Below are 26,963 nucleotides of genomic sequence, written 5' to 3' on the forward strand. Positions count from 1 at the left end.
GCACAGACCAAACTACAAAACCATGAGCTACATGAGTCAYTTTCTTAAAATTATTGATAAATAAAAAGCCTTATAGAGAATTTCAGGTGATATACTTTTCTTAAGACAAGCAAGAACAGTGAAACTCATCTTTTTTTATTCCAAGTTCAGTAAATGAAGGCTACAATCTTGTACATCAGAGACCAGGAGACCTTCCTCAGTAGGCTCAATCACACAGTACTGAATTCCAACTGAAAAAATATGTTTGAGGGTAACAGAAGAAATAATACTACCTATACAAGTTAAGACAGTTCAGACAACAGTAAGATTCACYAATAGTCTGAAAAAAGTTTTTATATTAAATGAAAGACTAAACATGATGCAATTTTCCAGAACAAATAAAGGTAGGGCTTCTGTGTATTTGACATCTCCAAGCTACTTACTGAGATCTAATGATATTTTCCATCTCTCCATTTCTGCTTACACTTTTGCAAGTCTGGAAGTGCCTGAAAGGAATTGTTTTTACCTATACATATTTTCTGGTAAGATTGTTTTCACGTCTGTATTCATAACGCTCTTTCTAAATCTGTTTTCCGAATAGCTGGAACGTTAACATTGAAATAATGATTACCTGTGAATTTCATAATCCTAAAGGTTATTACTTTGCATCAAGACAGATAAGTTGCAAACACCTAACCCAAAAACCRCAGAGCCAGATTCAGTCCAAAACCACTATTAGAATGTACATCATGAACAACATTCTTACTCAAGTTCTGTGGAATGCAAATACCATCTAATTGAAACAGCAGCAGCCCAAACCATTCCTAACTTTTTCCAGTACCTGTTCCTTTTATTTTAGGAAATACAGTGTTAAAAGAATGTTAGAATTACCATGTCAATCAGTTCAAAGTTAAAAAGGCCAAAAATTCAACATCAATGCAAGAGCCATAAAATCCTATTGTGCACCTTCATCAAACTGTTTTTARAATCCATCTAGATTCTCTTTTCATACCCACTTTCATACCCATTTCAATTCATACCCACTGTGTCTTGTCATCTCCATCATTCACCACTGTGAAGTATCCAGCTTTGCCTTCTTGATGACCTCCTCCTGGGCACTGGAAGGATGATATTAGGTCCTCTTGAAACTGCTTCTTCCATCAGGTTTAAAAAGCAGACACCTCAACTTTTCTTCACTCAGCATGTGTTTCAGCCCCCAAATATCTTGGTGGTTTTATACTGAACTCAGTCCAGTTTGTCATTACTTTTCTTGTACTTGGGAGTCTAAGTGTCCTGTATCACATATGTCTAAAAAATGCCAAGTTAAGAGGGATAATCTTCTTCCTGCCCTCAATATACTAYTGATACAACCCAGGATACTTTGCTCTCTTTGCAGCCAGCGTGAATGGCTATCTTATGTTSAGGATGCAATACAGCAAAACCCTTAGATCCCTTTCCATAGAACTYTCCTTAAGACAGTACTGCTGCAAGGAATTCTTCCTTTGTAGATGTAGAAATTTGCATTTTTGCAAATTTGTAGAATTTCATGAGGCTCCTGTCATCCCACTTCTCCAGTCTCCCTAGGTCTCTCCAAAGAGCAGATCTGTTTCTATCGATTGGTTCTCTTCAATTTGGTGTGGCCTGCAAACATGCCAAGTGAACCCTGTCACCTCCTCTGATTCGTTGGTAAAGATATTAAAAGGACTGGTCCCAGGATAGATCCCTACACTCCACTTCCACTGGCCTCATTGACCATTATCCTCTGAGGCTAACCAATCCTTTCTGTCACTCATCTTGTCTACCCATCCAGACTGTAGTACCTTAACATGGAGGCAAGATTATTGAGAGAGACACTGCTWAAGGACTCACAAACATTTGAAGTAAATACCTCCCACTGTTCTCCTCTTATCTACAGAAAAGCGAACAGGTCTGTACCCACAGCATTCTCCAAGCACAAAATTAAGAGCAGTACTGTAAAGCATGTGAACAAGAGTTAATGTAACAGTAGTCACTAATGAAAATGGCAGAAATTATGAAAGCAGAAACTCAGCAACTGAAATCTCCCACTGTTAGATATATAAATACAACTCAACTGAAGAACTGCAGTATTTTAGACAACAAACCTATTTCTTCTGTAAGCCATCATAAAAATCAGAAACCTCTTTTGATGCAGGAGCACAGTTCACAATGCCAGTTACATCTTGAATCAAAGATACCATAACTGTAATGCATTCCTATTAAGCCTGTTTGGAATGACAAAACTTACATCCATTGTTATAAAGTTAAATTTCATCAAAGTAAGCCACGTAAAAATGAGGAGGCTACTTAAAAGAAGCACCTCAAAGTGTAAATGATTGCATGTGACAGGGATCATCCATCAAAACCACACACCACTTATTAAAAACAAGCAAGCAAGAATAACAAAAAAAAGCCTGGGAAAGCCAGCTTTATTAAAAACAACATATGAGAATGTTATTTTAGTTAGAAAAGCGTCTTTTTAAAAATAGATGTTGCTCCTTAACAATGAAAACAGAATGGGGGGAGGACTTCCCCTAAACTGCAGCTGGTTAACTAGAAATTGTAAAAAAGGAAAGCAAAAAAAAGTTTTAAAACCATGTTTTAAATAACTATCTCAATTCACAATTAAAATATGTTCCAAGAACAAGCATAAACATAAGAAAGAATCAGKAAGGCAAATATGTAATTGAAACACGAAAAAAGAGCTCCAACAAAAGCACGAAAAAAGCTAAGTTGATCTTTTTCCCCCCTGATGCTCACTACAGAAGAGCAGATGGAAGCTGCCAAAACAGTCTTTCTCCAGAGGRCTAGAAGAGAGTCAGCCTTTTATGCAATCAGCATAAATAAATCTAGATAAAACCATTAACAAGTCATCAAGATCACACAGCATTCACACATAATTTTCAGACAAAATAAAATATTAAACAGTYGATCTTGATCTAACAACTGTGGTGTCAAATTTATTCCCTAAAATAAAACATAAAACTCTATAAAACTCCAACAGTACTCAAATACTATGCCATTTAAACAAAAAAAAATAGATTCCTGGGAGTCGACAGGGAAGTTTGGTACAGAAAGCCAAAGATAACAGTTTAAACTACTGCAAGACCAGCAAGACTAAGCATATGGATAAATATATGGGAAAAGCCATCAGCTTTTGTAGTGGGAAGKCATTACTACTAGTAGCAGCTGAAGGATTGATAAGCAGCTGCATAAGTGTAGTTTCATGACAAGAGAGATCTGAATTTTCAAGAAGTTTGGAGAAGCAACCTAACAAAACATAAGAAACCTCTTAAACAAACTGTGCTAACACAATACAAAAGGGAAGGTCCTAACAGAATTAAATAACTATTAGAACAATCACAAGCAAGAGTGAAAACAAACCGTTTTTCAAATGAGAGATTTTGCCAGCAGAGCCCCTAGAGTCAGTGTGATAGAGTCAGTGTGATTCAGCACACCTAAGGTCTAGAAAGCCAGTTTAAAATAAAAAGCCAGTTTAAAATAAAAAGCCAGTTTAAAATAAAAATCAAAAGGCTTACTAATTTTGCAGAATTATTTGCATGACCAAAAGTAGATCTGATCAAAAGGTATAAATGACTGAAGGATAAAACTCCATGCAAAATGAAAAAGAAAACACACAGAAAAAGAAATTACACCACAGAATAGAATCATAGAATCATTAAGGTTGGAAAAGACCTCCAAGATCATCAAGTCCATCCTTCGACCAAACACCACCATGCCCACTAAACCTTAGTGCCCCTTCCACTTGCTTTTTRAGCATGGCCAGGGACAATGACTTCACTACTTCCCCGGACAGCCTCTCCAATACTTACCCAATCTTTCAGTGAGTAAGTTTTTCCTGACATAAAACCTGAACTTTCCTTGGTGCAACTTGAGGCCATTTCCCCTTGTTCTATAATTTCTTAGGTGGAAGAAGACTTTCATGAGTGACACAACTGTAGAATGTTTCTTTTCAAGCTACTAACAAGAAGGTTTAGCAAACAACAGCCTCTAAACACAGGAGACTGTCAGGCAGGACCATTTTTTCATACAGATAACCTGAAAAAAGTAATTTGAATGCAGATATTTAATAAAGACATACAAGAAAGAACACAATTCTAATGGAAACAGCATCATCAGGCAGCCAACTAACTACTATGACAAATTCATTTGCACACTTCTGCTCAAAGTGCAGGACATTCACATTTTCTACTGCTTATATATTAACACATCTGAAAAGCCATGGGAATGGCGATATCTTTATTGCTACATAGCAAGGTACCAGTCTCCTGCAAACTTGTAGTAAATAGCTGTCAGCAAGTCTATGCATGACTGAAGTCAAATTACAAATAGTAAAGGAACAGGTTTTTGAACTTAAAGCCAGTAAAATATCATGTATCTAATCCATGAAAGAATTACAGACTTTAAGTCTGCTATTATTTTACTATCCATACCATAACTTTTTGGTCTGCTCCACAGTTTTATTTAAACTTATTAATCAATCAATGGTACTTAACACTGGTACTTTAACAATACCACTCTACTTACAACAGGAAACACATATGTTTTGTGTAATGTATAATATTACATCAGCAAAAATTATAAATACYGAACAATGTTGTGAGTAAAATTAAATATGTCTTTATTAACAAGCAACTTGATTAAGTCCCCTGAAATCTCTGCATCTAAGTTTTACAGTTACTTATCAAACGCAGGTCTTTCCTGTCAATAAGAAAAGATTTGAATGATTGATCTGTTTCCTAAGAGAAAATCAAAGTAAAATCCACAATGTTAAAAAAAACCACAGAAAAACAAACCCAACTGACACACCATACAAACACTAACTCATCCTCTCCTCCTATTACAGAACACAAGTACAACCCCTCTTTAATTTTTCATCATTCTTGCTGACTCGCAAGCATACACAACACAACACGACATGACAGTATCAATGCTTCTGCTTGTTTTCTGGAATGACGTCACACTAGCTTTGGCCAGCTTTCTGCCAGGCCAGTTTAAAGGAGTGCAAGTTTACTCATAATTATAATAAAACCACATATATATTAATCTTTTTTTAAAATCAACTAAGTTTTGGAAAGGTACTAATAGAGGCATGTGCTACAATGAAAACTCATCTTTTCAAGAATGAATTATTACGAGGAAAATAATTTGTCTTCTAACACGTAAGAGCAATGATATTTATTACCAAGCACTTCACACATTCCAGTTAAATTAATTTGAGTGTTGCTAGGACAGTGAAGCAGAACATGTGGTTATAAAAACAACGTAGGTTTGGGTTTGTTTCTTTTTTTTTTTTTAATACAAACAAACCTAATAAGAAACACAATATTTTGATACGTAATTTTTACAGGTGATGTTACGAAAGTCTGCAATTATTAGTGAATTCATGTGAAAAACTAGGAAACAGAATTTGACAGTCTGGTCTAAAAAGTGAATCAATAACTATGACGAAAACCCAGATSAAGAAGAACCAAGATTACTGTGTTAATCCTTCCTGGGCATCACATTACTCACAAATTCCACATTATGTATGTTTAAATATGGACTTAAAGTAAAGAATGATCACAGGCAAAAGATCTGACACAGAAGATTAATGATAAGTAATGAAGACTATGTGAATGGTCTGTGAATGGCCCAGCGTAACATAGGATTAGCATGTCAGAGAACAGTATCTCCTCTCACAATTGCTACATGCCATCACATCACACAACAATGCTAATAAAATGTTAGTCATCATCAAGCCTTATCATTTTCAAGATGCAAGATCAAGTTCAGACACATATGGACACAGTAATTTAAGAAAAGCAAGAAGTTTTAGTTTATCCCTGAAGTAAAAACAAGCATGACTAGAAACTCACCCATTTTTTTAGAAGCATTACAGTACTTAAAAGATTGAAAAAAAACCCTGTAATTTAATACATATTTACATAGAAACTAAAAATATTCTACAAATGAAGCAACTTCAACTGGCCAATACATCTTTAGAGATGGGAAAGAGGTATCCCAAACAAACACTCAAGGCCCTGCTATACCCAACAATATTCACATCTCATAACCAAAGCACCTCATTCAGACAGGCWGCACAAAACTCACTTCTCTGGTGAAACACCGCTCAATGTGACAGCTCCTGCTTCACAGTACTGGCCATAATTGGGTCACAGTTTTGTTTCCTCTTTGATTAGAAGAAAGTATAGAAAGGAAGACAATTAGCTGGGCTGAGCAGTAGCCTGAGCAATTTACTGATAAAATACAGGTTCTTATGGTTTTTACCTGGGCTTTAGATAAAAGAGTCATTTTGATTACAATCTCTATGTATGATAGCACCTGAAAACATAATTTAAATAAAGCATAGCCCAGTCCTTTCACTGTAGTATTGCTGACATCTCTTTACAGGTTACATGTCAATTAAGCAACCACATATTAAATCCATCTTTCTTGAAGTAATCTTCAATCAAGTTTTTCTAAGCTATTATTTTTTTCCACTTCAAAAGACTTAACACTAGAGATCAGAAGCTTTGGGATGCCAGCCCCACAGCAGCTAGCAGTGTCCATTTTTAATAATGATCTGGAAGCTCTGAAAGGAACTTCCTAAAAACAATTTTAAATTTGGAGGAATACCAAACTAGAAGTTAGGTACAATGTGCATTCTTAAAATATGTGTTGTGCTTCTTGTTTTTCTCAGATATCAATGTTATCAACTTTGTTCAATTAGAACATCAATGAAGTGTGCCAACCAAGATGCAACCATGGAATATGTTGTGTCTCAGTTAAAGAGCTTTTTTCCACCTGGGGACTGGTTTTGGCACAAAACTGAATTCAAAAGCCCATCCAAAAGCCCATCTCTCTCTCCTTCCTCTTTTCTCCAGCAATACACACTWTAAAGTATTTATTTCTAATAAAACCAAGCAAATCTAATACAAATGAAATGAAACTTAAGAGGTTTTAAAATAAGCAATTCCAAATAAATTTTTTTGAGTGTTTCGTGTGTCTGCTTAAAAAAAAGAGTAAATTATTAATCCAGGATCAAATTCAATGAAGTGTCAAATGTAATGGAGCCAACAAAGAAATTACAGCAACATTTTTCCATATCATGTTAATGAAATAAAACCAATTTAGCATTTTAACTGGAGAAAACCTTTAAAGAAACCTTTCAGAGTTGATACGAAGCAATGCAATTTACAGTCCTTGCAATTTAATTAATTAATTATTATAAACCTGTTAATTACCCCCATAGCTAATGTTATGTCTAAATATTAATTCTTAAAAGAAAATGGCTTCAAGCTAGTTATTAAAGCTTCTACTGAGGTTAGTTCAAGCTATCTTTAACTCAGTAGCTTAAAAGCCCTAATGAATTACAGAAGGCAGCTAAACATAATGTATATAATTACTTTCAGTGTCAACACAAAGTAAATCTTAAAAARTAACATTCCTTTCCAAATTATGTTTTGTGTGTTTTGCCATTACTTATATTTAACATTTTGCACCTACCTACTAAGACATGCATGTTCATTATTATCAAACATAAAGTAAGTTTTCAGTTTAGGGATGTGTATACTTTACTACATCACATAATGGTACATTCTGGTTGGTACAGCATTATCTGTAAAAAATTAGCTGCAAGAATTAAAAAAAAGTCAATTGCTTTACTTACTTACATGGACAATGTGAAGCACATACTTTAGCACTTTAAGTTATACTACCTGCTGTAGAAAGAAARCTGTTCCATTGTCTCTAACTCATTTTTCATAGATATTTTTTTCATTTCAAGCCAGGATACAGCTCTTCATTCTTCCTCAAATAGATGCTTGTTTTAATTCAAAATTCACAAAGAGAGGAAGTTGAARGTAGGAATAGGGTAGCTGAGGGTGCTCTATAGAAGCAAGAGGAAGACAACAKAAAAGTGAACTGGAAGAAAGAAGTAGAAAATTCTTACCTGGGAAGCCAGAATCACAGAATAAACTGAGTTGGAAGGCACCCACAAGAATCAACATCTCCAGCCCCAGGCCCTGCACAGCCCCATTGCCAACAGTCACACCATGTGCTGAGAGGGCTGTCCAACAGTGGGTCAGAAGTACCAGTGGGCCATTTTCCCATGCTACTCTATACCAGAGCATCAACTTAAGATTTGGATACTTATTTTCTTATCTTTATTTTGATAGGATTACGGAATGAACAGATAACAGAGTTGAGAAAGATGATAAGCTATCTCTCAGTGTTGCAATTTTTTTTTTCTTTTCATGTAAATACTACTGCCTTTGGTTCAGCTTCATATTAATTTATCTTTATACACCCAACACACTAAGTGCTTGAGAAAGCTTGGTAAAATTCAAGTAAAAAAAGAAAGTTACACAGTTTGGACRAAGTAGTTCAACTACAATTTTAAGAAATGCCTCTTTTTAGAATCAGAGAATTTTGCTAAAAAGGCAGCACGGCTCTCATGTTGGCACAACAGACTATCTAGTTAAGCATAATTGATACCATTTCACACTACTATTGCTCAATTACATCKAGTTGTTCTTAAAGACTCATTCTTCTCAGGTGATTATGCTCCCCATATTTAACAGAGATGATCTTAATGTCAGTTCTCCTAAATGTGTGAAACATGAACAGGGTTGGACAAGGACTCTAACCAAGAAACAGTGTTCATCAAATACTGTATCTAAAAGAAGTCTTTCCAGTGTGAAGATGAAGAGCTATAAAGAACACCAGGGTATAAGATGGCAGCAGCTGTGAATGACAATTTAGGTCCCACGCATAAATAGCTTTTTTCCAGAACCATACAGAATGTTAAATGACAGCATAAAATTAAACACAAGTTCTTTTGATTTTGGCTTCTTTTTCAGAAAGGCTGTGGGAGTGGCAGAGGACAGACATCAGTGTACTACATTCCCAGTGCTAGAGAATGAAAGTGCCATCCTTCCTTTAATCTTTCAAATGTCCAGTATCTCTAGTTCTTTGCATCCACAATTATAAACAATATTATGTAGCACTCAGGCTAGGAACGCCAGAGAGGTTAAAGGCAAATCAGTTTAATTTAACAAGCTTAACTTATTATAGTACACCTTTGAATAAGGATTCATTGCTATCAACACATTTGAAAAACAAGTTATTTTTAAAATAGATTTTGATCACTAAACTTTTAAAAAGYGGTTATAAATATTCATGCTGGAAATGCAGGTCATTTTATATTTTCAAGGCATGGTACATCAGCAAAGTGTAGGTCCACAGTTACCTTGAGSATAACGATATCCTTAGATAATCTCAGCCCAGCTTGACATTAAATATTTATCTAAAAGTTCTTGCTACGAAGAGTTTTTCAGTAACAATGAAAAGTAACCAGAGCTGGTAGCAGAAAAAGTTGAAATTAAAAGTTATAACACTATAAACATTCGTATTTTGTTAAATGCTTCTATAACATGCCTTTTTTTATAAAGAGATTGCACACAATCTAGCATACAAAGCTACAGTCTATAGTTTCAGGCTCACTCTGGTTATTCCATAAAACAAGTGGCCAAATAATCTTTTTAGCCAAAGACTGGAGGAATTAACATCACAAAATGGTGTATGCTTGTGACTGGGAGACCTGAGCATAGGAAGGAAAGGAGGCCAACCCTGCAAACATTTCTGAGTGTCTTTTAAAGTTTATACTTTAGGAGACATAACACAAAGTTTTATGACTAATTCATCTTGCTTTTTACTGGTCAACAAAATGGGAAAAGGTAGAAAATTAGGCTGGTGGAGAAAATGGGAATGATGTATCTAAAAGGCTGGATTACATAAACTCCCATCTTGGATACCTTTAGGGAGTGGGTTTTATTGCAGTGCTTGATTATTTGTTGAAACAGACAGGTGCCTTGCACTGATGGATAATTTGTTTTTTCCTTCTGYTCTTCCACTTTGTGTTCAGTAAAAATGCATCATATGGTTTTCTCCTCCAGTGTTGCTATAAAGTAGCAAACAGCTTGAAGTATCAGAATAAGTTGCTAGCACCACAGAAAGGTTAAAAGAAAATTCCAGCACCACTTAAATTTGCAACTAACCCCAAAAACACTTATAAAGCATCTGTTAAAAAGTCATAGTCTTAAAAAGACCTGCTTACAAACAGAAACTGAGAGCAGAGACAAGACCCAATATCCCATTCAAAGTAACAGCAAGACGAACGATGATGCGTGCACGGGAGATTCAGATGGAGCACTCAGTGTCCAGGAGTTCAGAAGACAAACGCTGCCCTGAACYGAACAAGTGACTACCAGCAAGTTGCACTGCTGATGAAATTACCTCCACTGAATGCCTGGCCCCTGGCAGCGTGGACCACAGGAAAAGATGAATGACGCAGAGGGCTCAGCATGCTCAGGGATTGCACTTAATGCCCTGGAATGTGCCTCAGCAGAATGCCTGTGTCCGGCACCACTGGCTGGAATCCAAGCAGATCCATTACCTTCCCTTTATACATCAGCTTACCACATGCCTTGCTGACACCAGAGATATGCCTTTCCTCCTCCTCTTTATTTTTAACTTTAGTATCTTTTACACAACTGAGATGTGCACTTCAGGCTACATCATTAAGGAAGATTTTAAATCYAGTTTGGCACTTGGTAAATTATTTTGTTATCTTCCCAAGTCTAATCGAACAYTGTTTTAAAAACTGMAAATTAAACTAACACAGYTYACACAGATGCTTACAGGAGTTACAYTGAACTACCTGTACTTTGAATACCAACTTATCTGCATAAGAACCCTCTAAATGTCCCCCAAAACAATTATTTTTGAGTCAAAAATAATTATTTTGACTGTCTCAGAAAAAAATAGTCCTTCTCAAGAAGCTCTTAGTAAACAGAGGATAGAGAAAAGATAATTATACATTTCCTTTCAAAACTGATTAGCTTCTTCTCCAGTTGTAGATATTATGTACCCAGTTGTACCCAAATCTGGTTGAGAAATAGTGTATCTTTGAAATTCTGTGTCTCTCTTTCATGCTGGCCCCCAAAGAATCGTATTTCTATCCCAGACTAACAGTACCAAAAGAATCTAAATATTTTGACTTAGAAAAAAAGACAACTCTCCAGAAAGTCTAATTTTTTTCTTTAATAAATCAGCATACACAGTAAGTTGGTTGCTAACACATCTGATCTGAAAGAYGAAGACTGAATTTTGTGTTTTGCTCTATCCGAATCAGGATTTGAAACTAAATATTTCATATCCCAACCTTAAGACTCTCCTTACTCTGAAAAATTACTTTTCCTCTCAATTCCTGCTGTAGGCAGTAGAAACTTTCCTAATACTGTCAAAACAGTCATAATCCKACTTTGCAGACTACAACCATCTGCTTTGTTTTCAGCAGGAAAAAAACTGAAAAAAAAAAAACAAACTTCTGCCCATTCTTCAGCAAACTTACTACTAGAAAATAGTCTGAGACTTTCTGTAAAGATAYGCAGATATCCAGGACCTACTAGCACAGTGTCATTATGCTGAGGTGCAGCCTTGTTGCTTTTGACAAGGCTGCTAAAACTCCGCACCAAGCCTGGCATTATGAACACAGCTGTTCATTCCTATGCTAATAAGGAGAAGAACTAGGAAAAAGATGAATTGCAACACTACACTCCCACAACACCACAAAAGAAACCAGGGGGAGCTTTTATTCCCATAGCAAAATGTCAACTCAGGATTCATAGCTCAGGTATCATCAACTTATATATGTTTTGCTGCAATACATGAGACCCCTGTTATTGACAATGATCTCAACACACAAGACTACAAAAAACAACTGACACAAAGACAATCTAAGTTTATATTTATAAACTATTTCCATGTAAAAAAAATTCCCCCTCCCCCCTTTTTTTTTTAAACCTAAGATCTTCTCAAGCTCTTCCCCTTCTATCTGAAGGTCATGAGCCCTCAACAAATCAAGAAAATAAGTCATATGGAGTAAACTTACACTATTATGAAAGGAGTAGGATATGAAATTGATAGCCAACTAGGAGTCCCACAAGATTAAAGCAGTCATCAAATTTTCCAGCCTTTTTTCTATTATTACAGGCTTGTTTTTCACTGTGCAGGTAGTGCATCTTGGACTTCTGTGAAGTTTCTCCCCTTGTGATTTAACAAATGCCACCAAAGAACTCATCAAGGCTCTTCCTACAAAGTCAAAGGTATATAAAGTGTATTTATGCATCAATCCTTCCATTTAGTTTCATCATGAATACCAGCAAAGCTTTTGATATCAACAAAATATTAAAGGGCACCATTAAAAACAGCCCTGTGGAGAAGGACCTGAAATGATGATTAAAGAAAAACTCTACATGAGATGTCAATGTGCACTTGCATCCCAGAAAACCAACTGCATCCTGGGCTACATCCAAAGCAGTGTGGCCAGCAGGGTGAGGGAGGGGATTCTGCCCCCTCTGCTCCGCTCTGGTGAGACTCTACCCAGTAGTGCTCAGTAATGGTGTTCCAAACACAAGAAGGATGYGGAACTGTTGACGTAAGTCCAGAGGAGGCCATGTAGTTGATAAGAGAACTGGAGGACCTGCCCTATGAAGACAGGCTGAGAAAGTTGGGGCTGTTGAGCCTGCAGAAGAGAAGTTTGTTTGGAGACCTCACAGCAACCTTCTAGGGTCTGAAGGAGGCCTACAGGAAAGCTGGAGAGGGAGTCTGTGTCAGGATCTGCAGCAATAGGACAAGGAGTAATAGGCATTGAAACTGAAAGAGAAGAAATTTAGACTGGATATTACGAAGAAATTCTATTCTGATGGTGGTGAGAGTGGAGAGGTACTGGAACAGTCACCCAGAGAAGCTGTAGATGCCCTATCCCTGGCAGTGTTCAAGGCCAGGCTGGATAAGGCCTTGAGCAACCAGGTGTAAGGGAAGGTGTCCCTGCAGGAATACTGTATGCAGGAAGTTTTATACACTTTAAAGAACTGCAGGCAACATTTAAATCCACTTGTGGTGGTCTAATCAGATCAACTGGGTATTTCCAATGACCACAACTGGATGTATATAACATGAATTCATCTTGGTGACACATGGTCTCACTCACATACACACATGCACCCACACACACACACACCCACACAAACACACTACTGAACCATATGGAAGGGTCTCATTCCATCCTGTTAATACCACATCCAGAATTTAATCCCTACGCAGCCTGGCCCAGAGCCACTGTGTCTGCTTTCCATTACTTAATCACCTCCTAACTCTGCATTCAAAGTTGAGCCCAGAGCAGTCCATTTGCTTCAGCAATGGAAGCAATCTTGCTTCCTGCTGGCAGAGCAGCCCCTCATATGGAGTCCGCTGCTCCTGGAAGTGATGGAGGGAGGGTGACCTAACACACAGGCTACAGAGGATGAAGAAGGAATAAAGATGCCCCATTACTCTCACAGCTACAGTCTCACAAATCCTACCCACAAAGGATTCAGCCCTGTGATGACTCCCAGGATAATCACTCAGTTTGCTGTCAGTACCAGTGCTCTGCAATATTGGAAGCTGTACCTCCTACCACTGCCATAGAGAATGAGCACACACTCAAGGAAAAATCCATCTGGACTGAAATACCATATACTCCTTTAAAAGTTTTACATCACAAAATATGACTACGATTCCACGATTTCTGACAATGCATCTTGATTGCATTGTTCTCATTTCAAGCAGCAGTACTGTCAAGAGACCTCTGCATGACAAGCTATAAAGGGAGGCACACATGAAAAACATTCAGCAAATAAATGGTGTATTATTAGTGTAAGTGCATTAGTTTTCATTGGGCTGTTAATATAAAGAATCTTGAGTTTATTGCTATACAAAGTCTGTGCAAGTAACACATCCAACACTTCTGGTGCACCTAAATATTTAGATTTTTATTTATTTTTTTTTTTTTTCATTTTTGAGGCTAAATAGAAGCAAGAACATATATCTTAAAATTTAAAAATAACAATGCAACATCATTTGGCAATATGACATCATCAATTTTCCAAATTTAACAGCAGTTGGGAAGATGCATGTCAGCAATTTCCCACAATATTCTTCTGGAAGATTGAGTAGGAACATTACATACAATTGGCCTATTCAGAACAAAAGAAAACATTTTGTTCTAGGAAAAGTAATTTTATACCCTTTAGACTGTTTATTATTCATGACAGTTCTTCAGCTAAACTAAAATCTAAAGTTTTAATGGATTCTTTTTTTTTTTTTAAATCCAGTAACAAAAGACTTGCTTTAGTTTTTCCCTTTTTTGTTTTCCCTTAGGTCACAGCTTAAATACTRTTACTTATGACTAAGTACTCTTTTGCAAGAAATTTCCCGGAAAGAGCTCAAAAAGACAAGAACAAATTTCGTTACACAAGTGCTTAGCTACAGCTCTGTGTGAAAAAATCAACAATTGTTTTTTTCCCAGAAGGAGAAATACTGCAGTAGTAACACACACATACAATAACAACCAAGCTATAAAAACMAACTCCACCTCTGATATAATACAGAAACTGATTTAATTGGAATGACAAATTACAATGCACATTTTAACCGTATATGACAAAATAGAGCATGAACATTTCATGTTCAGAACATGCAATATTATAAATTATTCTCAACATATTTTAGGATTTTGTTGAGAAGTTTCCATAYGGGAAAGTCAGGCTCCATCCAGTTTAAATGAGAAGAGTTCAGAGCTTAAAAAATTCTCCCTTAAGTAAAGAAAAAATAGCAGCATGCACTGCCAGATAATCTGGTGGAGTGTTAGAAGAAAATAGAGGCAGATAAAACAAGTCACAGCACAGGAAAGCATCTGCACATTGCAGAGCTCACTCAACTGAGTACAAATCGAGTCTGTRAATTGTTTTAGTAGCTCTGTTTTCATCACTCAGTTGTTCTTCATGTGCTTATAGACATCCTTGGTTTAGCCACAGGACTTCTGTAGAATCAAATTATGAAAGACTTAATTTTTTCTGACTGCAAACTTGTTAAAACATATTCACATTTTCCAGGTAGCTGCTGTAGCTGTAYTATTGAAAAAAAGAAAAAAAGTATCCCCCTAAACTACATTAGTGACACAAAAATTTCAGAAAGATAAACTAGATCTTGAACTTGTCTGAAGCACTGAAAAAAAGGTTTTCTCTGATTTMTGCATGTTAGCAATAATACTCTCTGTCAAAGTAAAACAAACAAACCACACAAACAAATAACTTCCCAGGATGTTCAACTGTGGATGGGATAGAGGTAATTCTGTGTTTTGGATTTGTGCTGGAAACAGTGCTGATATTATAGGGATGTCTTCATAACTGCTGAGTAGGGCTCACACAAAGCCAAGGTGTTTYCTGCCTCTCACCCCACCCCACCACTGAGTGGACTGGGGATGCACAAGGAGTTGGGAAGGAACACAGCCGTGGCAGCTGACCCCAGCTGACCAAAGGGGGTCGTACGGCACCATGCTAAGTGTATGAAAATGGAGGCAGAAGGAGGARGAGGGGATGTTTGGAGTGATGGTGTTTGTCTCCCCAAGTCACCATTATGTGTGGTAGAGTCCTGCTCTCCTGCAGATGGCYRAACACTTGCTTGCCCATGGGAAGTGGTAAAAAAAATCCTCTGCTTGCACATGCAGCTTTTGCTTTACCTATTACGCTGTCTGTATCTTAACCTACACGTTTTCTTGCCTCTACTCTTCAGACTCCCTCCCCCATACCACCAGGRGAGAGGAAATGAGGGGCTGGGAGGTGCTCAGTTGCCAACCAGGGTTAAACTGTGACAACAAAAAGTAGAAAAAAACCTTTCTCTTAAGTGGAGATGGATTTCATAGAGAACATGTAAGAACCACAGCACCAAGAATGAATGAGCTCAAGCAGTGTTTGGACAATACTTTCAGGCACATGGTCCAGCTATTTGGACAATACTTTCAGGCACATGGACTCTAGGGGATAGTCCTGTGCAGCAGGATTTGATGATCCTTCAGGTTCCATTCCAACTCAGCTTATTCTGTGATTCTATAATGTGAACAACGAAATCAAGCATCAGTTCCCCTCRTTTGTTCCTTATTGAACAGTACAGATTTAATATTAATGCTTTACATTAGGTAAAATAATCTAAATTGATCTCAGAAATGCTAGTTTTAGATTGATGCATGCTGTGTATTGTGTTTTTTSCCTTTTGGAGATTATAACGTTTATTCCTGCTGTTTCACATCTTCAGCAGAAGGCTATCATTGTTTACTCARTTCCCAAACACAGCAGTGATACTAYCGTATTCCCTGATGCCTAGGACCATCAAGCGTATTTTTCAGTACAAAAGCTGCCACGTGTTTTATCCATCAGCTTTACTGCATTTCCAAGTAAGAACTATAACCTGAGGGGAAGTCATTAGTGTAAGGACCAWGGGAAAACATTTCATTGTGACAATTCCAGGCTACTGAGACCATTGATTCTTTGCATTTAAACAATGTAARGCTATAAAGAGCACTTTCTTAGTCTCCATGCCAAGTATAATTTTRCTTTTGCATTGCCATTAAAAACACCACATTACCAGACAAGCCCACAGTTGCTTTAAAAATAAGCCTAGAGAGGACTGGAACAGAAACTGTACTATATCTCCAAACAAATTATTCAGTCAGGTATGCTATTAAGTTTTGTTATATTCTGATTTTTAAAGTTTTATAAAAGGAGAAGCAGACTGTCAGATAGTGTAGTAAATACACAACCATTAAGTCTTTTCTCTACTGAAAAATAAAGTCTATTTTGGCAAATTTGTGAGATTATAAAATATAATTACAAAATCCATTTCACCTCRGGGAGCAATACCACACGACAGAACTTTGTGCTTTACTCCTTGGCAAGACCCCACATCAGTGAGCCCATGCAGTGAAGTTCAAAGCCCAGCCTGATCTGGCAGCACACAGACCTCTGCCTCTTACAGGGCTACCAGAAGAAGCCTTTGATAGAACTTCAGGCACATTTCATCCTTTAAATATCTGTTCACTAAGACTAGAAACTTTCAAAATAAATCCCACAACTTCTTTATCAACACAGTTTTATATCCATTTATTATTACTGTGTTTACACAGTCTGTATTTTAATTATATTTTATACATRCACTTACATATCTTTACTAATATATATGTAAACTACAAATTTACATCACAAACATACATAGATTTATAYGCTGCTCAGTATATTTTGTTTTAATATTTGTCTTGGTTTGAGACACTGTTTTCAGAGAAAAATGTTACAGAGTAAATGTTTCCTCTGAAGTGAAAAATTTGATATTTTTTTCCCAACAATATGAAATAGATGTTCAGGCCTTTTGGGTATAGAAGCCGATGAAAAATAGGAATACAGGATTGGCACAAAAATCAACCCAAGACAATATTACAGCACTATTTGTRAATAGATTATTGCAATATGGCAGTATCTCCAATAAAATACATTATCAAAGAAAATGCCCACTTTAAAATAAAAAAAAAAAAAGATTTTAAAAAGTATTTGGAAACACCGATTTTCTTCATTTCATGTAACTTTTTCATTTGTGCTAGAGTTTGTCACTGCAGTTTTTGGAGGCAGGCAAAGAAGTTTCTCTCATGATTTGGCAAAGGAGCAGGGAAGGCATCAGTACCGGTAATATTTATTAGCTACATCTGCTATAAGTGCTTTTTATAGACTCCATCAGTACGAGACACTAATTCTTGAAATTTGTCCTACCCTGAGAGGGACATAAACCTTGAGGAACTACTTTAAATGACGTCTGGTGTTTAAAGCTGACAAGATTGCCTTCTCTTGTCTTTCAGTTCTTAGTAGAATTATAAACTTTTTAAGCAGCAGCAAGGGGCTGTRGCCTATACATGTACTCTGAAAAAGCATCTCACATAGCTTCATCTGTCCTTTATCTGGAATGATTATTTAAACTAGATTCTGAGTTACTTGTTCTTTYTGTCTACCTTATGTTTCAAGATGCTGAGCCATTTGCCAGGAATAATCATATTCCGCCAGCCACAATGTTACACCAAAGTCTACAAGTAAGTGTAATACAGAGTTCTCACACTAGCCCAGCAAACACATTTGGAAAACAGCACAGAACAGCAGCAACGGGAAAACAGTCACTGTGGCTTGTGCAAAACAGATAATTTCTTACAAAAAAAAAGGGTAATTATCAATATGCTCAAAGTTTCTAGGAAAAAAGTCAGAGGTTTCATCTAAGAAACCAAACAAAAAAAGAAACTTTGCAATATCTATGTTGAAACCATCTACTGTATTAACTGGAGAAAAAGTCTTGTGTCACCAGTAAATGCATGTTAGTTTCTTCTAGAGGTTTTTTGTTAAAAATCAGAATATTATTTTGTGCAATTCTTTCTAATCAATCTATTTTTTGTTTTCAAGCAAGCTACTTTGTTTATGTTTGTCCATTAACATAAACAGAAATAGACCCTCAAGCACTAACCTTTTATTATGTTAGCTAAAAAAACAAAACCATGCAGCTTAACTCACCYCATCTGTCCACATGTATCAAAGTGCCTAGAAAGAATGTTAGTTAAATTKTATTTAATCACTGAAGTCATACAGCAAGAGTGAATTCAAGGAAAAGGTGACAGATCAGATGAAAGATATATAGTTAAATTTTAACCTTGACCTCTAAGATTATACTTGACATCATGTTGTTTTAGTATCAATGAAGACACCTGCACAAAGAATCTCTGTGCACACAGRGAAGGGAATAAATGTAAATATTTTCAAAGCCAAGAGCTTCAGGATATAAATATTTCACATTCAAAAAGCTGAAAAGGATACCATATATTCAAAGTTGTGAAACAAATGCACATACGTAAGTAATATTTAAGGGTATAAYTAATTATAACATCATGGTCCTACAGATTCCACATTCTCTATACCACATTCTATTTTAGGCACACAACATACAATGTCTGTATGTCACTAATGCTGAGAATGATGTTTGTGATATATTTAATATACCATTATAGTACAGTGATTTAGAGTGCTTGGTGGATACTTGATACATACCGCATTTCCATAATACAGTAAAATACAAAATTAAACAAGAGGTAGCTAAGGTTATCCCCATTGGCTGCACAAGAGAAAAAGCTTCAGAAATACTGAAGCATATTTAAGGAAAAGAAAAAAGATTGGGATAGGCTGAACTAACAATCTAWTTGCAGGGGAGATGTACATTTATCAGTRCCTAAAAAATGAAGGAATGTTTAAAAATGCACTATTTGAGCACAYACTATTTTCAGATTTTGAGACTATTACCCAAAACTCATTCATTGAAGATGAATTTGGAGGCAACAATGTTAATGTCATTTAAAGTCAGAACCAAACCAATGGTAGCACTTCAGTTTACTTCTAGTTGCATGGTAAAGAAAAAAATTTAACAGGAACATATTCACATGATACACCTGAGTTAGAAAGCACATGCATAAATTATTTTAAACTATCTCTTTCATAGTCATTGCCTCTAGATATCTGAATAATTTAATAAAAAGTGACTACTCATTTCCTGTTCTGTAACAGCCAGTATTTACAAGACTGACTGCCTTGTCACAATCTATGTCAACTTTTTTTTGATAATATTTATTGAGATAGTGAACACAGCAGTAAAGATATAGTGAAAAATAAACCACGAAGTTGACAGAGGGATGGATGCTACCACGTGCCAACAAGAGCACTGCCTGCAGCTCGCTCCAGCTGAGTAACAAACCTCTCCAGTGCTGGGCACTGCTGGGAAGTGGGTTCAAAGCACTTTGAAATCACACCTTGAATCCAGTTGGGCCCTCCTCCAAAGGCTGCCAGTCTTACAGGTCCTTCATCAAGAAGATTTAAAGGTATCATCTTGTAGGTGGTCCAAGGACAYAATGTGAAGATGAAGTACAAAACCTCTAACGCCTTTCCAACCATGCTACAACCAGAACAGAAATGTAAGGCTGTGAAGGGAATCACTGCCTRGCTCTGTGTGCTGTAACCCCTCCACTCAGAACAGTACAAGACAGCCAGAACAATAATCAGCAGCAAGGTAAGATGTAAAAAGGCATTTTGAGGAAGTTGTCCTTTTCTTTAAGGAAGTTGWAAAGCAAGACAGGTTTACAAACACTAAGAAATAAACAATCCTTACTTAAATATGCCCACAACAGCAATAGTAATTTTCATTATTTTTACATGGCATTGTTTTGCTGCATATATTTTAAGTTTTAATAATGTGACCATGTGGTCAGGTTCACACAAGCTGAATTTCACAATGAGGCTTCTGTGACCCATCACTGAGCAGCTTGTTTGATGTGGATTACAAACATTTGCRTTAAATTTCAAAAGCATGTTAAAACATTATAACAAAGACTTATTTTATACATGCTTAATTTTATTCAGTGAGCATCTCAGTAATTGTCTATGTGTATCTGCATTCTCAGTTAATTTCTAATAGAATAGACTTGAAGATAAACACTTCAAAATATTACTATGGGGAGCAAAACCTATCCTGGGACTTTTGCTCCAACAAAAGCAGGCAACCTTTTTCTTTTGATGACAGAGTAAACACAAGAATCTTCTTGTATGTTTCTCAGATTAGAGTGYACATATTCTTTCTGGTTTTATTTTAGAACCACATTCCTTCCTCCAGGCAATTCTATACATCATTACAAATCCTTATGCAATTTTATCCCAGGYTCTATATTTATCAAGACACCTCATCTTAATAGCAATATTCTTTCCTCAGCRTGAACCAGACTTTTAAAACATTGCAAAGATACCCTCACAAAAATTCCCATTTTAACAAGAGTCATCAGTGTCTCACAATTCAAAGCATTAACATATAACTTTGTAGGAATCATTATTAATGTATAAGAAATACACTTCCTTTTTCTATTTGGTGAGTGTATCCAAATGACATGTGCATTTTTATCTAGCCAAAATCCTTCACATACAGTTATAATGCACAGCTTACCTTCCTAAATACCACTATCTATTAGCAAAAAAAAATTCATGAACACAGTGAATGAGAAAGCTTGGCCCAAAAGCAGTGTAAGTATAACTTAAGTCACAAAGTGTACCTGATTACTAAGGATGTGTAAAAAAACAATTAAAATCCCAGATCTATGCACTTCTTCCTTCTACAGCTCTGTAGAAATTAATTCAGATWATTTAAACAAAAYGCGGTTTTGACCTGCAYGCAACCGATTACAGTTGTTTTGGAAGYAGATGTAGTTTACACCAGTTTTGCCAGAAGTTACCAATCAAGCAAATATACATTGGACAGGTAATATKCTTATAGCAGACATTATTTGGAACATTTTCTACTGATTTGGGTTGGAAATTTTACCTGAGGGAAAAACATGCAGAAAAAATTGGAATTTCTCTAAACCAAATATATTTCAGCATTTAGTCTCTCTGGAGATACAGCAYACATCTCAAAATGTCACCAAAAAACACAGGTRGGATTACAAAACTTCTAAAATATTTTTAATCAGCTTTTAAGTCTGGGAATCCAGAGACTTTTACCAAACCCCTGATAAATTCAACTTATATTTAATAGATGCACTCTCCCTAGATTATGATCTGTGGTACTGAGTTCTCCATAGCCCTAGGATTTGTTTACATTCTATTTTGCCTTTCCACAGTGGCAGAACCAAGGGAGTGTCCCCTGAACAAACTAGTGTTTGGGGAATCTTTTACAGTATTCTGCTTCCTTTAAACAGTGTAAGGCAATAGTTAAAAAAATGTTTGTGGTGGGTACACATATAGACCTGGAAAAAGAATCTAAGCTTTAGTTTTAATTGTTCCAAGTTTTTCACTTGCAATAGCTCAGAATAACAGTTTTCATACAAAGCCACCACTCCCATGTAGTGTGTACGTAGTGTGACATGCAAAGTCACACTCTCAYCTTTGCTTCTGTTAAGGATCTTTAACACTCAAAAATGATGAAACATTCAACACAGTTTAAAGGGAAAAATGGTCTGAAACAGAATTGTTTCAATAAACCTATTTCAAATAAAATTAGAATTTCAGACACATAAAGTATTTTAAAAATGATCACAAATTGTTTGTTATTCATTGTTATAAGCATTATCTTAATATTTTCATATGATCAAATACAACATGCATTTAGGACCTCCAGGACACAAATTGAGTCTCCTCTGATCTGGGATACTCAAAGAAGATTGCTGATGCAAGACAGCAGTAGTAGAAAAGAAAAGATAAAGAGAACCAATTAGACTAAATCATGTAACAGGAASTATTAACTAGAATTGACCCAAAAAATGCTGTTAGTAAGCTGTGTTGTCCTCTTTACCTCAGGTAAGCAGTATCAAATAGTTAAATACCAGCTAATGCTCCCATAGCCCTAAAAAAGAGCATGGCAAAATACAATGTTTATTAACAGACAAGAGCTTGCACACATAAAACTTCATATATGTGCTAGGAAGAACTCCAGTCACTCTCATTTGTAAAACAAAGACTTAGAATCAGCACAAATTGTGATATGCTGCAGGATGKCAACTTTTCAAGGGCAAATCAAATTATATTCTTTCTGAAGCTAGTGACCTAAACAGGGCCATAAAAAACTCAGCAGAGGCAGGATATACTGCCTCTGGCAGCTTGCTGCGTCTCAGAATTTTCTTATCATTTGCAGTTTGCGCGTATCCAAGATCAAACATGCAGTCTGTTGGGAAGTTCCTAATTTAGTAGCAGTGGGCCATGTTAGTATTGCAAACTGCATGCTCTGAGAGAATAAAGGCACAGGAGACAATACAGCAAACCATATGTCATTGTGTCATTTGAATTTCACTACTAAAGAAGAAAAGCAGCCTGTATAGTATCAATGCAGTGTGCAGTGCAGTGAGAACATTTTTTACCTGGCTGTGTTGGTTAGTATAACAGAAGATATACTTTTAGTGAATTAGAAATATATAGAAGATATACTTTTAGTGAATTTAGTGAATAAATCCCCATTCCCAGTTACACTTGTAAAACAAAAGCTCTTACCCCTCCCTTCTTTTTTCTCCTCTTGATACAATCTGATCAGCTSATTTTATTAAAAAAACAAAATTGATACAGTTTTTCCCAGCACAAGCTACATCTGTTTTGGGTATTGTCAGTGTAGCTTTAGTGGTAAATAACAAGTGTAGATAGAACTAAAACCTGGTAACTATAAAAAAAAGTTTCAAAAATATTATACTCATTTTGCTGTAATAATCTCTGTAGAGTTTTACAATTAACACTAAGGGCTTACTCCCATAGATATTAGTTATATGTCTCTAAACAGTAAACCAGCAAATGAAGATAGAGAGTGAAAACAACTTCATAAAYCATGAAATATTACATCTGAGGTAATATTACATTAAATATAGCAAGATATGTTACTGAGATGGTAACCATTTAATGTACGCTGCAAGAACAGATAGGTGACAGTGAAAATGGTGACAGAAAACCTGGGCCAAAGTTTTAAAAAAAAGCTGGACTGAAATTTTTTTGCCAGAATAACCAATTACATTAAAACACAGTAACCAAACATAAGCCACTGCAAAATAAAACACTATTCATACAACTTACAAAAAGAAAACAGAGTATCTGGCCCTGCAGGACCTTTGATTCTGCAAAGACTCATACATTGGCCGGATTTCRTTCACTCTGAGCAGAAGTCAGAAGAGCCACTAACCAATATGAGTAGGATTAAACCTACTCAAACAGGAAGAAATAATTGCAATTAAAAACAGATTTARGAAACTAGGTATCAAAGGTATCAGTCTTTGATTTTAGAATATCTAAAAGCTTTAGAAGAAAAAAAAAACAGAGTAAGTCCTGGATTTATGGAACTTGACCTTTGGCATGCTGTTTGCCAGTTTCACTAGAAATTGTATGACTGAGATTGCCTAGAACAAGGAAAAGCTGAAAAATGTCTGATTACTTTGACAGAGAYTAGTTTTAGTGACAAAACCAGAAAATCTAAAGTTATCGACTTCAACTACCTACCCTAAGCAAACAGGAAGTATTTACATGAAATCTTTGTCTCTGAAATGAAATTACTAACGATAGTTACATCTCAGTCATGAGAAGAATGAAAATCACTCAGTTGCTKAATTATGCTTACATCAGAGTGACACACAGAYATGACATTGGTCTTAAAGACAGAACTTCTTAAACATAMTGTAATGCTGCTGAAAAGCATAAAATCTTATATTGGTTCTTTACAGTATAAATATACATTTTCACTTTGTCAAATATTTTAAATAATTATGAGCTATTTTGAAGCAAATCAACAGTCAAGACTATATTAACAAGGAAAATAGGGAAGCACTATAGTATAATCTCACTGCATTCTCAAGAGCAACCAGTAGGCCTTGTTGACGAGACAGAAGTATAAACATTACCACTACATATTTCTTTATTACTAAGATAATGAAAATTATGCTGTTTAATTTCAAATACTTGTCTTAACCTGTCATATTTCACATACCATGCTGCAAACATATCCAATGCATAGCGTACTATAACAGAAACAAGCAGCTCAATATTGTTTGTCAGCACAAGATCAAGCAAGGCTGGTTAAGATTAGTTACAATGAAAAGGAATAATAACAGAAAATAAGGTTATCCACTACAAGAACATGAAAAGCAGGATTCCATAAGCTCTGAACTGGAAAAAAGGTGACATACTTATTTCAACGCTCTGTTTCACTTTGGACTATTTTCTAACAATCAGAAGCCACAAGTAGCACCTAAACCGCTTAGAAGACTTGCAGCATGCCTCTTTGGCTCTTTCACTCTATTCCTTACAGCTTTCACAATCCTCATGCAACATTATGCTCTGCATGTTTATTTCTCAGGCAGCTTARAAAAGCTCAGTACATTAACTGCAGCAACATGGAGTACAATATATATGGAGAACTAGTTTCTCCAACAATGATTTGACTGGAAAACTGGAAAGTTCAAATTCAATGAATGACCAAACATTTGCAGAGTCCAGATATTTACCATCTCCAAAATCAAATCAGTTAAATAAGCCCTAGACTTTCAGACTTCCTCTTGAGAATTATTAAGTGTACCTGTAGGACTATCCATGCATTACATGGAAGGTACTCCACAAGAACACATCAGCACCAGAGTGAGACCCTTCACTTAACACCCTTTAAAAGTGATTACTTCCCACATTTAACACTTTTTATATATACCTACATGCACATCTACTTAAGCAAGAGCTCCTTGCATGTATGAAATTCGACTCAATGACAGGATTTTTAAAAGATAATTCTGCAGAAAAACCTCAGATAATTAAACATAAAACCAACAAGGAGATATGCCGTCAGTCAGCTATCTAGTGGAGTAATGGATGCTTTCCTCRCTAGGACATGAATAAAAAAAATTAAAGTTTAACATGCGCTGTCCAAGGAACCAGGACTACTAGCCAATCTATTTAGAAAAATGCTTATCTAATAAAAATTGAGTATTCTAAGATGTAGCTCAGATATTCTCCACAATGAAGACTACAATATTAAAAAAAAAAATTTAAAATCATTCTTTGTTCTTGACTCAAGAATAAAGGTTGTCTTCAAGAATAAAGGTTGCTATTACCTGCTTGTTGTTCAGCCTGTTCAATCACTGTTAAGAGATAAGATATCAAAGCATACAAACTGTTGAATACTTCCAAAAAATCTTAGACCTAAGTAGATGAATGGCACTGCAAGCATAGACTGACTGACCTCTTCCCCCATCGCACCTAAACSCTATGGCCTACAAAACACTTAGGTCTTCCAGCTTTGAAAGAACAAACCAACTCTAATGGACAGTAACTTTTAATCTGAAGGAAGAATGAGAAAAAGCTCACTACCTCCACGAAAATTATAAAGTTTGAAAACTGTACAAAAACTATTTTGTAAATAATAACGATCTGTCCTTGAGCACACACATCTGAGTRTGCACTAATGCTCCAAGGCAAACCACATTTTAGCATCCAGAGCACACATTTTGGACATAGTAAGAGGAAACCATTCTGTGTGATGCACTGCAGAAAAAAGTATGAACTACAAAACTACTACTTTCGTGAAATATTCTCTTTTAAGGGACAAAAACGTGCATGACCGTCTAACAACACCTGAGTGCAGACCGGCCATCGTGAAAGTTTCCCCTGAAAGTTACCAGCAAAACGCGGAGCTCAGTACAGGCCCGGTGTCTGTGCAAACCACACGGGTCCATCGGACTGCACGACAAGGGCTGTCAATGGGACAGAGAAAACGCTCCTCGCTGAGGCAACCCCGGCCTTCTCCCGCTGTGGAAAACGGCGGAGTCCCCGTGGATGAGGCGAGGCGGCTCAGTGTAAGTGACACGCTGCTGATGCCAAGGGGGCCGGGGACGCGCATTACCTGCTGGACCACCGGGGCCAGGGCGGCTCCAGAAGCCAAGTCTCGCCTCACGATGGTGTCTGACTACCGCGGACCTCAACCCGTCCGAGGGCCGCCGACAGCCGYCCCCGGGCCCCGGCTCCCAGCACGCCCGCCCAGCCCTGCCCGCCGGCGGAGCGGGGATGCTGCTGCCTTACCTGAGCCAGGACCGTGGGGAACACGCGCAGCTGCCCGCTGKAACATGCCGCCAGACAGCCTCCCCCGACCAGAGCGGCGGCGGCCCCCCATGCGGACAGGCGGCGCTGGCTGCGCGGGGGCCGCATCCCGACGAGCCGCYCCCGCAGCGGGGYTCGGGCGGCCGCCGCCACGGCCACTCTCCACGCCGCCGACATCTTCCCGGAAAGCTCCGCGGCGGCCGCGCCGCGCATGCGCAGTKCCCGGCCCGAGGCCGCGGGGCGGGGCGGGGGCGGCTCCGGCTCGGTCTCGCCGGGATCGCTCTGGTTCCGCTCCGCCAGCGGGAGCGACGCCTCCCGCACAACCGGAGGGCACGGAGTTGGCAGAGAGGTAACCTGAAAGGAGGGTGTAGCCAGGTGGGGGTCGGCCTCTTCTCCCAGGCAACRAGCGACTGCACA

General features: G+C 37.1%; 1 protein-coding gene across 1 annotated transcript in view; it reads right to left on the reverse strand.

The window, feature by feature from the left end:
• Positions 1-26,740, reverse strand: part of MICU2 (mitochondrial calcium uptake 2) — a 142,295-nt gene extending 115,555 nt beyond the window's left edge. Inside the window, exon 1 of the mRNA XM_057368528.1 lies at positions 26,529-26,740. Coding sequence (XP_057224511.1) covers positions 26,529-26,723 — 195 coding nt within the window. The 5' untranslated portion in view covers positions 26,724-26,740. The remainder of the gene's footprint in view (positions 1-26,528) is intronic.
• Between the last annotated feature and the right edge of the window lie 223 nt (positions 26,741-26,963).

Source organism: Malurus melanocephalus, unplaced genomic scaffold (genome assembly GCF_030028575.1).
Source record: "Malurus melanocephalus ecotype Western Australia unplaced genomic scaffold, MMel_1.1 scaffold_93, whole genome shotgun sequence".
NCBI classification, from domain to species: Eukaryota; Metazoa; Chordata; class Aves; order Passeriformes; family Maluridae; genus Malurus; species Malurus melanocephalus.